This window comes from Haemaphysalis longicornis, unplaced genomic scaffold (assembly GCF_048455015.1).
Source record: "Haemaphysalis longicornis isolate Haplotype H1 unplaced genomic scaffold, Haemaphysalis longicornis Haplotype H1 scaffold_1, whole genome shotgun sequence".
NCBI lineage: Eukaryota > Metazoa > Arthropoda > Arachnida > Ixodida > Ixodidae > Haemaphysalis > Haemaphysalis longicornis.
Genome location: NW_027526203.1, coordinates 114371903 through 114385526, shown reverse-complemented (window position 1 = coordinate 114385526; position 13624 = coordinate 114371903). Strand labels below are relative to the sequence as shown.

At 47.2% G+C, this 13624-nt stretch overlaps 1 protein-coding gene across 1 annotated transcript in view; it reads left to right on the top strand.

Moving 5' to 3' along the window:
• The first annotated feature begins 2981 nt into the window (after window positions 1–2981).
• LOC144179344 (chitin deacetylase 7-like) overlaps window positions 2982–13624 on the top strand; it is a 35526-nt gene continuing 24883 nt past the window's right edge. The window contains exons 1-2 of the mRNA XM_077707663.1: window positions 2982–3121; window positions 8375–8832. Of these exons, the coding sequence (XP_077563789.1) occupies window positions 8465–8832 (368 nt within the window). The 5' untranslated portion in view covers window positions 2982–3121; window positions 8375–8464. The remainder of the gene's footprint in view (window positions 3122–8374; window positions 8833–13624) is intronic.

The window sequence follows — 13624 nt, the reverse complement described above, 5'->3', positions numbered from 1 at the left end:
AAACTCCACTAAAACATATAACGTGAACCTGGGCCAAGACGAAACCGCATTGTGAGTTATACAATTGATTGTAATATACAAATATGCACAAAACATACAGAAAATAGAAAGGGCAATGGTTTATGTAGGCCATTCTTTTTTTGTTGCACCGCCATTGTCGACAGTGCAAACTTACCTTGTGATCGTGCATTGAGCTATATGAAACAAACACAGGACAAAATTATCAAGAGCACCCTGTTTTGAAAACCAAGTTTTACTCATAATTAACATTTTTTTAAAATTCGGCAGGCAGAAACTGCATCTGTGAGTCCGAACATTTGCATTTGAGAGCCCCAAAGTCTGGAGGGTGCTTCTTTGACTCAAATGCCATTTTAACCCCATGCCTTTGAAAAACGCCGTTTTGCAGCTCGAAAGGGGCATTTCAGTCAAATGATGTTCGGTTGAAAATCTTTTGAAACGCCTTTGTAATCTGGGCATAACATTGGTTCAGTGCCGCTTAAAAATTCAAGCTTTTGGTAAGGATGGAGCGTGCGAACATTGCCTTCCCGCGGTGTGTATTGTACCTAATTATGTGGAGCAGGGGATGGCAACAAATGTTTCCAGAGCAACCTAACGAAAGAAATTATCTTATCAACCTTGTTTTCGGACAACTCCTCACGGAGTGGAACGGCCTGTCTGATGCTATTCGCATCTCAGCCTGTACAGATGACATTCCGTGCGGCATCTGGTCTGCGCTGCAGCTGTCGTCATTGCTGTGTGCACCTGTGGCGCTTCGCTCTGTCTGTAAGCCGTGCTAACTACAGGAAGTGTATTTATTTTTTCATGAACTGAAACGCCCCCTGTTGTAGGTTTTTAAACTGTTTCTTACTCCTATTTTAAACGTTTTAAACTAGAACATAGAAATATTGGAGGCTCCAGTTTTGCTGCATACTTTCACTGTTTTTTTAGTTTTTATGACAACATAAAAGTGCCGTTCCAGGAATATTCATCTATCCCTACTTGATTTTGCAACTTCGTATTTCTCGTTGTCGTTCTTTGAAAGATTGCAGGATGTTCCCCTTAAATGCACAACTCAGCTAATACGTAGGATAGACATAAAAAGCGAAATAACTGAGCGCTCATCCTAGGACAACAAAATAAAACGAATTGCATATGGCCCTTGATGGATGTGCGCGCAGAAAGACCGCGAGGCCATGCAGGCGACAGCCACGCTTGTAAGTTCAAATAGAAAATGAACATTTTCTGCCTTGTAACAAACACACACAAAAAAGCATGCTGAGCACCCAGCTACTTTTGTTTGTGAAATGTAACTGTATCCAACGAAACATCGTATGCTTACTGAACACTGGAAAAGTAAGCCAGAGTGACCGTCAAAAATAACAGAAGCGCTGATTTGTCTGCGCTTGGTGGAATGTTAAGAGTGGAAGTAACGAGGACCTTACGTCCTGTTATAAATGAGAGTTTAAAGTACGTATTGGTGACATGTCTATAGTGGTTTCCAGCACAGAGAAAACCTTTTTATAACAATTTTCAATTTATATAACACACAGAAAACCTTCTGATAATTTTTGTCCGCGTTCTACGTCAGGGGCTTTAAATACTTTCCAGTGGCTACATAAGCGGCTTTGTTTCTTTCGATCATTAATTTCTTGTTGGCATCCTTCTGCCTGTTTCCTAGCCTACATTTACGTCTAACAAGAACTAAAGTCAACTCTCAGTGTCTTAATGAGAAAACTGACAAACCTAAGTCCTAATACTTCTTTTTTTCATTTTTGACTGTGTGGGACCACGGCAGCGTGGACGGCGCTCGTTAACAATAGCCGCACAGAGACAGCGCCACTACATTGCTATTATTTCTCTTTTTATAATACTGTCCGCCCCTTGCCTACAGGCCGGCGAGTGACTGCCCCGTTGTCATCATTCGGTGAGTGAGGAAAATTGTTGCGGGCGTTGTGTCGCTATATATGTTTTCCCGAAATATACCTCTCTATCCAGCTTCGAATATATGTCAATACGCCCGGACTGTTGAGTTGTCAGCTGTCTCCAGTTCTCTTCAATGCGAACCTTATCGCTGCGAAATAGTTATTCAAAAACAATAAAATAGATTTTGTTTCTGTATCAAGCATTGTAATAGCTACGAAAGGAGTAACTAATATTTACCTACTTTATCTTGTATCGTTGAATTCACTGCTATTTCAGAAAATGCTTCCACTGTTAAACACAAAAATGATCCGCAAACACTTTTGGTGGCCCCCGACAACCTCCTGTAGAATATGTGGAGGACCTCTGAAGAGGCAAACGCACTATTTTTAACGTAGCATAATTGCCACATTAGCGTAATTTTTATAGATATAACAATTTTCGTTTAGAGCGCAGCATGCGGCTAATGATCGTCGTGATTTGGTTTCAAAGCAGGTGACACTTCTGCTGTGAATTTTGGAAGATAATGCATCCAACATCGTGCTGATTTCAGTCTCATAAAAGCAACAACGGAGTAACCTCATACTTGCTTTCATGATTTTAACAATAAATATTGCCCTCACTGGTATAGTCGGCAAAAATATTATGCGGTGTGCTTTAACCATCTTGTGTTTATTTATTGGCACATTTTATCAGATTGAGCTCCAATCGCGCTTGTGGAACGGATTATTTCTCACATATTCCCTAACAAATAATTTTTTGGGAGCACAGACAAGGACTCAGTATCGTCATAAACTCCCAGGGTTGATACGGAAATCGTCGCTAACTATCATTATAAATACGTTGCTGTCGATTCGGCTGTATTTTGAGAACAGCAGCTTCCTGGGCCCGAATCTAACGACAAATAGCCTCCTGAAGCGGGCGCCGTTGACGGTCATTTTATTTCCCGCACTTGCATCCCGTACAGACAGCTGGCTCGAGCAGATAGTCGCTGTCGCTCCGCCAACGCGTTTTCTACGCGCAGGAAATAGCTCGTCAAAACCTGTCGTAAAGTCTGGGAGCAAGCGGCGGGAATCTGAAATGAAAACACGAGTACCAGAACGCTCTGAAAGGCTCAAAAACGCTCAACCTGTTCCAGTACATAGATCGAAATAACGGAAGAGAAAGCATTTGCTCGAAGCTGAAAGACATGTCGTTCAAGGTAATATCTTTTTCCTCGTAATTATTTAACCAAGATCCGAATTGTAGTATTTATTGTTTAACAACAACCGGTGTAGGCAAGTGCCTCTATTATGTGTTGCAACTAAATAAGCACTCAGAGAAAAAGAACTTCTAGTGTCCATAGCCTCAGGGCACACGAATAACCCATCGATGAATAAAAGTTAGCCAGTTCGACTAATCGTGGCCCCTGACATAGCACTTAGTTCATTAATTGGGCTATCTCCGTGACATCGGGCTAAGCAAAACTGTGTGGTCAGTTGCTACATTGACTACATCGCACAGCACTACCAATTCATCAAATTACACTGCATGCCGAGTCTATTCATTGAACCATTTGTTCTTTTGGTCACTGATTCATTATTAAGATGCTTTGGGGGGAATCAGGCGCACACACCTGGCTTGGGGTACAGGGATTCACTCTTTTACCATCCGGTAGAGAATGTAATGCACATAGGCCAACCTTGAGGCAAACATTTTCAAGTTTCGTCAAATGATCATGCGCGATCACGTAGAGATGTGATCAATTTTCCCCTAATATTAAAGGGCGAGAATGCCGTGGCACCTCATACGGGCAAAAACAAACCGATGCCCGGGTACAGGTCTCTGGAAGTTAAGCTCACTACATTAAGGGCTTTAACAGTAATTTCTTACTCGGGAGCATTTGGGGGCTCCTACGTTTACCAAATGAGCGGGATGATAGGAAACTGTGGGCTTTCGCCTACAGTTTTCAAACGCAATCGCGATGTCTGTGCTGATATTTGTAGTATGAAACGTCGTCCATGAGTGCATTGGTGCCTGCTTCCGTATGCATTTGAGCGGGGCTCTGAATGCGTGATGTTCGTTCGAATTGTCAGGAGGTGGCACCTTTGGTTATATTCTGACGTTGTGGCATGTGTTTGTGGCATCTGGTATCTGTGGTATCTGGTACCTGTTCTTAAGTGTGCGTAGTTGCGTTATCATGTCGGCATTTTTCACTAAGGATGCGTTTGGTTGCGGAACCGAGCTCGAAGTGTTTTATTAGTGCTAGTTCACGCCTGCAATATTTGTCAGAACTGGGAGTGGACATGCGTACAGACTTCTAGAAGCTCGTAACCTGAGAGTCGCTTGAAGGTCCCACAACGGTTCGTTAGTTTGTGTTTGATTGCATTTCCTGTGCCGCCTTGATCAAAAAACGTTGCTGCTAGTCTTCCTCTCTTCGCGGATGTTCAGTTCTTGGAAAGAATATTTCGTAAATGAATGAACCCCGTTCCAAATAGCTACCCCGGCGCCGCAGTAACGCTATCACGTCGTACATCTTTTATCATGATTTAAAATCAGCGCCGAAGAAACAAAACACAAAAAAGGAACGAGAAGGGGACAGGACAGCGCTGCACTCAGAACTGGTTTATTTTGAAGAACACACCAGTAATATACATACATCAGTCCCCCACGTGGCGGTAAATTATTACAACAAACAAACAGAAACAAAAAAAAACCAATCACTCATCGGTCTGCACAAGTGTAATCTATTTGTTTACGTGGTCATGCAAGGGTTTCCCCCAGATAAGCGTATTGCCGGTCATGCAGCACTAATGAGGGCATACTAATACAATGGTCGGCAGATCGTCTGATTTGAAAGGCCTCGATAATTTACCTTGTTGTTTTATCTCTGTGTTTCGACAACGCAGTGGTTTTTTTAAAGAACGGTACACAGCCGTGTGAGTTGCAGTGTTTGGCCAGGAGACTGTGCGGATTCCCTTTTAATGAACGCTGGTGCTCGGACAACCTGGTGTTCAGGAACCTCCCGGTTTGTCCTACGCATATATGTCCACACCAAAGTAGCAACATATACAGGACACCCACTGCACATTTCACAAATGGCTCTGAATGATTTATTGGCACACATGTTTTGTCCGTATATACCAAGAAGCTAATCTTCGGCCAATTGTACTGCACAACTTTCCTAATTTATGTGTGGCCGAGAACACCACGTCAACAGCGTACCTTTTTGCCACGTTTTTTAAGTTATGAGAGAGCCTACACGGTATACGGTATCACAACGGTATCTTTACCGTTGCCTATACGGTATTATACGGTATCTCAACGTTGTATCTTTTTCTTTGCATTGGCGGCTGCGTCGTGAAACCTGCCGTATCTTTGCCTTTTATCCATTTAACTAGCTTCTGCATGACCATGAGGATAATATTTACAGGGTAGCCTGTCGTCCGCAGTCTACTTATCTGATTCGAGGAGCTGTCCTTCAACCGATCGTCGCATGAATTTGAAAGTGCTGAGCGAAATGATGAAAATGCTATCCCATTTTTTATTACCTTGGAATGACCCGATTTGAAGTTTAGGATGGGTTTTTGAAATCTGAGACGGTAACACCAGCATACGTGACCTTTATTGAAAGTTTGTTCTAAATCCAAAAACTCAGTTTGTTCAATTTTCGCAGCTCAAATCTAAACTGCAATCCGAGTCCACACCCAGAGAAAACATTTAAGAGGCCTTCTACATTTAGATCTTCATTCTCAACTATTATTAGAAAAGTATTTACATAACGGAAAAATTTTTTTTCCAAGCCGCAAACATTTCTTTCGATATTTCTGTCGACCCTACCTAGGAATATATTTCTAAGCATAGGTGCAACCTTCGAGCCAACACGCACCCCTCGTTTTTGAACGGAAAATTCATTTTGCCACTCGATAAATGTTGAATTCAGATAGAATTCTAGGATCTGCATGAAACTGTTGACTGCCACGCTGCACGTTTCAATGAAACCTACTTCGTCGTTCCCTTCAGTGATATACAGTTTTACTGATTTCATTAATTCATCGTGAGGAATCGTGTAGAACAAATCTTGCACATCAATGCTCATAGCCTTGCATGTTCCAGGGTTCGACGATTCAAGATACTGTACTAGGGCATCTGAATTTAGAATTCCGTAGTATCTTTAATTTTCGAAGTGGTGCTGAATCGAGTTTCAGACAGCGGTCTCCACTACCATTAACTTGGATTTTCTTAGGTCTGTCCATGCTATCGCTAGATCGTAAACTGATGATGCTGAGCGCATGCAAGCATCTCTTAACTAGGAGGACAATTGCGCGTCAGAACTTACGTCATACAAAGCGCAGCCAAGGCTCGATGCGAGCCTCCCCACCCGAACATCTGTCCACTTCAATTCAGCCGAAGTCGAAAGCCAACGCCCGCGCTACGAACCGAAAGGAAATGCTGAACCCCCCGAAGGCGATGATAGCGTGCTGCCGGGATGTCGTTTTCCGGAGGAATCTGAAAAAAGACTTGCCCGTGACACCGCATAGAATCCGCTTCATTCCAGTCGACAAAAATGACAGTGTACCGTATAATTTAGTAATGCTTGTCGGCCTGCACGCCATATGACGAAGTCGTATGGCGTAGCGCCCCTCTGTTGCCGACGTGAATGCTGTCGGCATGCTGTTTGCTCACAATGCCAGTATGTTGAAAGAAATAATTAATATGATATGCCCAGAGCTTGCGTGGTTACCCATTTTGAGAGAATTGTCTTGTTTCGATGTTTATGATAGTTCTAGCCCACCAAAGCTCGTTTTTAAACTCCCACTGACCTGACTGTTGGTTCGGAATGCAATAAAGGAAATAAAAAGTGTTGATAACTCAATCCGATAGACGCCGGTTTCGCAGCGCGAGGGACCCACGGTCGATTGCGACCACGGGAAGCGCTCTTTCCTTGAGGCGCGTACTCCCCACACCGGCTCGTCGGCTCCTTCCCGCCTCGCTATTTTCCCTCAAAGTTCTTGGTCCAGCATTTTCCTCATTTCCACTTTGCTGCGCCGAGCTTTGAATGATGTGAGGCACGGACGGAACTCAACCTTAAACAGCTCCACTGTTAAAGAGACAGACAGACCAGAAATGAAAGAAGGTCACATCAAGGCGCAAGACCTTCACGACCATCACGACAGTTTAAGTCCACGATTGCCGCCGATTTACGTCTTCTTCGCTGCCGCAACGACCTTTACTGCATCAATATTGCTATAAGTGTGAGCGGCCTTCATCTTTTTGAAAGTGATAATCATTGGACGACAACTTAGAGGGGCATACGCTATGACGTGTCTTTCTCGTTCCGAGCTAGTGTTGCCCCGATTACGGCGAACGCAAGAGTTTTTTTTTTTGGCAAATCTTCACCAATCTGCCTAGGTGGGTATGCTTGGCTTGCAAACTTGCGCCCGAGGCGCTGGGCGGTCGCCTCGAGGCACGCGACCACGTGCGCGCGCTCGGCGTTTTCTTTGTATTTTAAGTGCGAATGCACTTTATAAGCGACCCTGAATTCCGTTGACCGTCGTCCGTCCACATAGCAACAGCTGCGGGTGCGCGCGCTCCTCGTCTTCCTTGGCAACGGGGGGAGATGGCACATACCCACGTGGGGGATTGGCCAGGAATCTCCTCGTCTTCCTTGGCAACGGGGGGAGATGGGCGCGCGCTGCCTGGCCGCTGACATGGCACATACCCACGTGGGGGATTGGCCAGGAATCGGGCGTGAGAAGGGCTAATGCACCCGCTTAAAGAAGTACTGACACGGAGTTTCAAAGCTGAGATCCGCTCTAGCAATCAAGTACAACGACAACACAAATAGGTGTCTGTGCATGGCACATACCTACGTGGGGGATTGGCCAGGAATCGGGCGTGAGAAGGGCTAATGCACCCGCTTAAAGGAGTACTGACACGAAATTTCAAAGCTGAGATCCGCTCTAGCAACCAAGTACAACGACAACACAAATAGGTGTCTGTGAATAAATGCATCTTTCTTTCTTTGTAGTTGTGTGTGTGTGTGTGATCTCTCTTTCGCGAACATTACCGAACCGCGCAAATTCAACTCGTGCATTCGCACTTTCACGTTCTTCCCCTCGGGGAAATGCGGGGAAATTTTTTAACTGCGGATACCAAACTAACGATTTTCTAAACAGCTTTGGCATTGAAATTTTCCCGCTGAAGGAGACCAAGAAAGGCTCTGATCTTGAGGAAAACTGCCGAGGGCTTCAGCGACACTTCAACTGTTATCTGAAAAAAAAAACAAAAAACATTTATCTTAGAAAATGCTGGGGCGATAAAAGGGACGCTCCTATGAGCGCGCGTGGGCTATTCATGTTTGAATGTCCCAGAAACCCGAGGAATATTCCAGCGGTCCCAACTGTATCATTGTATTACGCGCGTTTGTCGTCCTTGATGCGCATGCGCTCATACATTTAACCCTTTTTTTCAGTGAAGTTATCTTACAACCAGGCCAGCGACTGTCAGAGCACCTAACGTTCCGTCCAAAAACCCAGGCCGGCGGGTCCCAACTGCAGAAGCAATGGCCACGGCAGTATCGGTCAGCCTGTGGCTGTTCTGCTTATATTGCTCCTGTGAAGCCACGGGACGTACCGAGTGCGACCCCAGGACGTGCCGGCCAGATAACGAGTGCACCTGCATCAGCAGGCAACCTCCAGGCAACCTGAGTGTTCTCGAAATGCCCCAGTTCGTCATGCTCTCATTTGATGACGCCATCAATGAAGACAACGTGGACTTCTACCGACGCCTCCTGGCTCCGGGAAGACGGAGGAACCGTGCGAGTGGCTGCAACGTGGCAGCCACGTTCTTCGTGTCTGCCGGCTATACCGACTACAGCTTCGTCCACGAACTGCACAGCGTTGGAAGCGAGATAGCACTGCACTCTATTACGTAAGGACATCTTTACGTTGGAATGCCGGTATTTGCCATCAGAACAAAAGTCATGAATGGCTGCACTAAATGACCAGTGGTGACTTTGTATGCAATATTCCTTCTGCCTCAAATCACGCGTTTCTTCGCAGTGGTTGGTTGGTTGCCTCCCACCATGCACGAGTAAAGCATATGGAGGTTTTCATTCTTCTAAATTTCGGTGAGCCATTTGGGAGGTTGTTCACTGCTATGACGAATCTAGTAGAACCGTTTAAGAAAAATATTTCGCGCGCTGCGAGGTTTTGGCGTAAATGTTAATCCAGCGGGAGAACTACGGAGAACTCATTGCGACTTACCTGCAGTTAACGCTAAATGGAGGCTGTCCCTAAAGATGCGGCTTATGGTTTCTCTCTTTCCGCAGCCAAACGGAACTATCTTATGCGCGCAACATTAAAGACAAATCCTCGTTACCCCTGCAATTCTTACGTTGCAACAAATATGCCACGACAATGAATACTAGTCGTGTGATGTCTTCAAGTCCACAACATGATGCTAGTCAATTCAAGGAAGCCAACATTAGACAGGTGGAGTCACAATATTCCGGACCACGCGAGCACGCGGCGCAAATTGCCGCTGCGGACTCTGGAAGCACGGCACTGGCTGTCGATGAGGCGCGCATTCGCGGCCTTGCGTACTCGCATGCACGCAAGTTTTCGCCGGTTCGGAAGAAGCACCCCGATGGTCAGTAACGCGAAGCGACAGGGGGCGATGCAGTATTAGCATTCCGTGCGCTACAATTTCATATCTGCGGCATCCGGTAGCGGCCGATTGCGGCTGATTGTGAGCATGCGTCCCGACGTGCTCGTCTAGCGCCACCCGGAATGGTTTCTTTGAAGTTTGCTCCTTCTTCACTTCCTCTTTAAAACAACAGAGGGTTAGGCTGCCGGCTGTACCAAAACAATAAAAAAAAGCTATTAAGGGACGTATATTCCAGAACACGAAGAATTAACACATGCGGAAAAGCCAGTGAACTGGCCCGTGTGTCCGTAGACTTGTCGTAGAGGCGGAAGGGGTGCTAGAAAGGCGTCGGCCCGGGGTGCCTTACTGACAACGGGGAAGCGACTGCTGACTCTCGATAGCATGCATCGTGTCTCACGAGGCGAAGCGGTGGTTTTTGCCGCGTGTTCGCGTGGTCCGGAATATTGTGTCCCCGCCTCTACATGTACAGGTGCTGTCAGAAGTAATCGGAGCACGGGATCTGCGGCCGAACCGCGTAGGAGCGCCGTGTAGCTGCACCGGCGGTAAACGAAAGGAGCAGAACACGCATGTGAGCCTGCCGACGGTGATAGCCCATCTATACTTCTCAAATCACTTCTAACGCGGCTTCGGGCAAATTATTCGCAGTATACTGGTCTCAGCGATGGTGCCGAGAGCATACCCACCTAAAAATATTAGAAACGACAAATTGGTGCTTCAGATCCCTGCGACATAGTTTCTTAAAGTATACTAGAGAAGAAACTGCGCCTGGTAATCCATGTCGTCGCGGGCATTTAATGGACGACCCCGCTTTTGGCTTGGGCTTGGCATGAAAATTGGATTCTTCAGCGGTTTTCGGGATTTGTTTTTGTTCACTACGCATTAACACGTCTACGAGCTACGAGGAACAGAAATCCCCCCGTTTGGTGGTCACAGTGTTCGGTGAAACAGCAGGCAGTGCGTGATCGTACCTGAGGTTTGTCATGCCGCAGTAGAAGGACGTGTGACTGAGCGGGTAATATGCTCCCGCGAAATTTGTAGCTGACGAAAAAAAGAAACAAAACGTACTTCGACGAATAAAAGATACGACAGGTACAGTGGTGATCTCGCTAATGGTGAACACGGGAGCGCGTGGCCGCCGGTACTATCAGAGCAGCCTAGCGTGCCCAGCTCGAACCATCACGCATGCGCTGTGCGGGCCGAGCGATATTTTGCTTTCAGCGCGCGCATTGCGTCATCGGAGCGTCTGCTCGTCGTCTGCTATGTTGCGTCTCGTCTGCTAATGGTACCTTGCTTTGATCCGCGACTACTGGATTCTTCCATGAAAATGCCCAAATATAAAAAGGTAAAGGATGATAGTTTTCTCCCGTATATTGAATGAAGGTCATAGCACCTGCGCCCACTTTGAGTGACCACCTTCGAAGCCTTGAATTGCGTGCTTCCATGTGCAATTACAAGACTTTTTGTAAGCACTTGCAAAAAAAAGTGCTAAAATCTGCGTTATCTTTTGATTGAGTCTGTTTGAAACAAGTGGGCGAGTTACGCTGATGTGCCGAAACCATTGTATTCGAGCTACAGAACGAATTACCGCTCACAAGGAAACATTTTTCATATGGATTCTAGTTTACACTCATTGATACAGTGGCTGATGGCTCCACCGCTACACCCGCGATAAACATAGCAGACGACGAGCAGACGCTCCGATGACGCAGTGCGCGCGCTGAAAGCATAGTATCGCTCGGCACGCACAGCGCATGCGTGATGTTTCGCTCTGGGCACGGTAGGCTGCTCTGATAGTACTGGAGGCCACGCGCTCCCGTGTTCACCCTTAGCGAGATCACCACTGTACAGGCGCCTGTATCCGTCCTATCTTGTGATCGTCCACGACTGTATAGCGCAACGTTCTCTTTTTTCTTGAAGTATGAACCAACTCGCTCAGCAGCAAGTTTCGTTAAACTGTAGCTGACGGTCGGTGGACCGGTTCACCACGAAGGCGACGTTTTCACAGGCAGGCTCAAGAAGCTTTCCAAACTCTTCAAACAACTTCTTATTTTAGATAATGGTAAAATTAATAAAATTCGTCTTTAATTGAAATTGTTCATTAAAATTGTTCATAACTACCACCTTGGCCGCAGAATAGGAGGTGCAACCGCGCCGGCAAGGATACTCTTTACTTCCTTTTTTCTTAGTTTTAAAACAGCCTCTTTTATTTTCCACTTGCATAATTGCACACTATACTTTGTGCAATTATGGCACTTTGTTTAAATTTGCGGTCACTAAAACGCTTCGATTTAAGCCAATGATGAAACTAAGGCGAGCGCATGATGTAATGGCGGCCCATGACAACACAGACGGCCTTGATGTGAGCCGCATAGACGCTACCGTCAGATTCCTCTCTAGTGTATATAGTAAGAATCTCTATGCCCTGCGATTGCGACGCTTCTCCAGCAGCTTGCGTGCGCTGAAAGTGTGTGAGCGACGCTGCCAGATACCGCCTCCGCTATCAGCGCCATCGCTGAGTCCAGTATGCTGCGAATAATCATCGAAGCCGCGTTAGAAGTGGGTTGAGAAGTATAGATCGGCTGTCACCGTCAGCAGGCGCGTTTGCGTGTTCTGCTTCTTTCGTTTGTCGCCGGTTCAGCTAGACGCCACTGCTATGCCGTTCGGCCACTGCTCCCTGTAGTGACCGGTCCCGCGAACATAGCGCGCGGCAGTCAGGACACAACAGCCGCTGTCGGGGGCGTAGGCACAGTGACCCACAGGTCACGCCCTGTACCTTTTATTGGCGCTGTCGTCGCGGCATCTCGTGGATGTACATGGATGTTCCTCCGTGTATTGCCCCCACGTGGTGCCAGTTACCACACTTTCCCCCTTAACATAACAGTTTAACAGAAGTTTAAGTTCAAGGAGAACCCCCACGCACCGGAACAGTTAGTCACGGAGAATACCGAAGCACAGGTCGGCGTTCCCTGCTGCTCCGACGAAGCCGTGGGGTGGGAGGAGACGAGGGGCACAATGTGCGCGGTGCACCTATGTCCCTGGCCTCCAGTGGGAAGGACGCCCTGGAGGGACGCACTTGTTCAGCCAAACTTGGCACCGCGTTGGAATAAACACTGTCCTCGGTGTTCCCTGGCGTTTACGACGGCGGTACTTGTAGCTCGGTGCCTTCAGTGGAGTTCCCAGAGCCACAAAGGCTGTCCCGGCCTGGTATCGGCTGGGGTTGCCTTACGTGATCCAGGTGGCGGGTCCATTGTCACCCGTCATCCAACTGCAGCTACGTCCGTCTGGGAATTGTGTTGCCTGGTGACTGTGGCAGGCATCCAGCTCGGACCTGGGCGAAAATTCCTGGCGAATACCCTGTCTCCTGGTTGTGCTTGCGCCCTCGGCTTGGCTCGTTGATGATAATCCCTCTTCTGAGCGAGTTGTTTCTGGAGGACTGTTGTTCGCAGATCCGGCCGCAGCAGATCCAACGCCGTCCTGAGCTTCCGTCTCATTAGGATTTCGGACGGGCAACACCCGGTGACTTCGTGGGGAGTAGACCGTTAGGTTAACAGTATTCGGGCAATTTGTGCGTGTAGGTCCCCTGTGCTAACTTTCTGTAGCTTTACTTTCATTGTCTGAACAGCTCTCTCTGCAGCACCGTTAGAGGCAGGATGATAGGGAGGTACCAGCATCCTCTTCACGCCGTTCTTCTTGAGGAATATGTCATATGCTTCACTCACGAACGCGGGGCCATTATCCGATACCCCCATGTCTTGCAGGCCGTGATTCGCAAACGTGACTCGCATGCACGCAATTGTGCTTCCCGCTGATGGCGATGAAACTGGGAACACCTCAATCCATTTGGGGAAAGCATCTATTGCAATAAAAAAGTAAGAGTTCCTGTACGGTCCTGCATAGTCCACGTGAATTCTTGACCATTCCCTGTCTGGGAACGGCCTGGCATCAGGGGCACCGGTCTACATGGTCGCTGTTGGCACGCACAGCACTCTTGTACTGTGGCCACGATGTCGCTGTCCAACGATGGCCATCACACATGGCTTCGTGCGACAGCCTT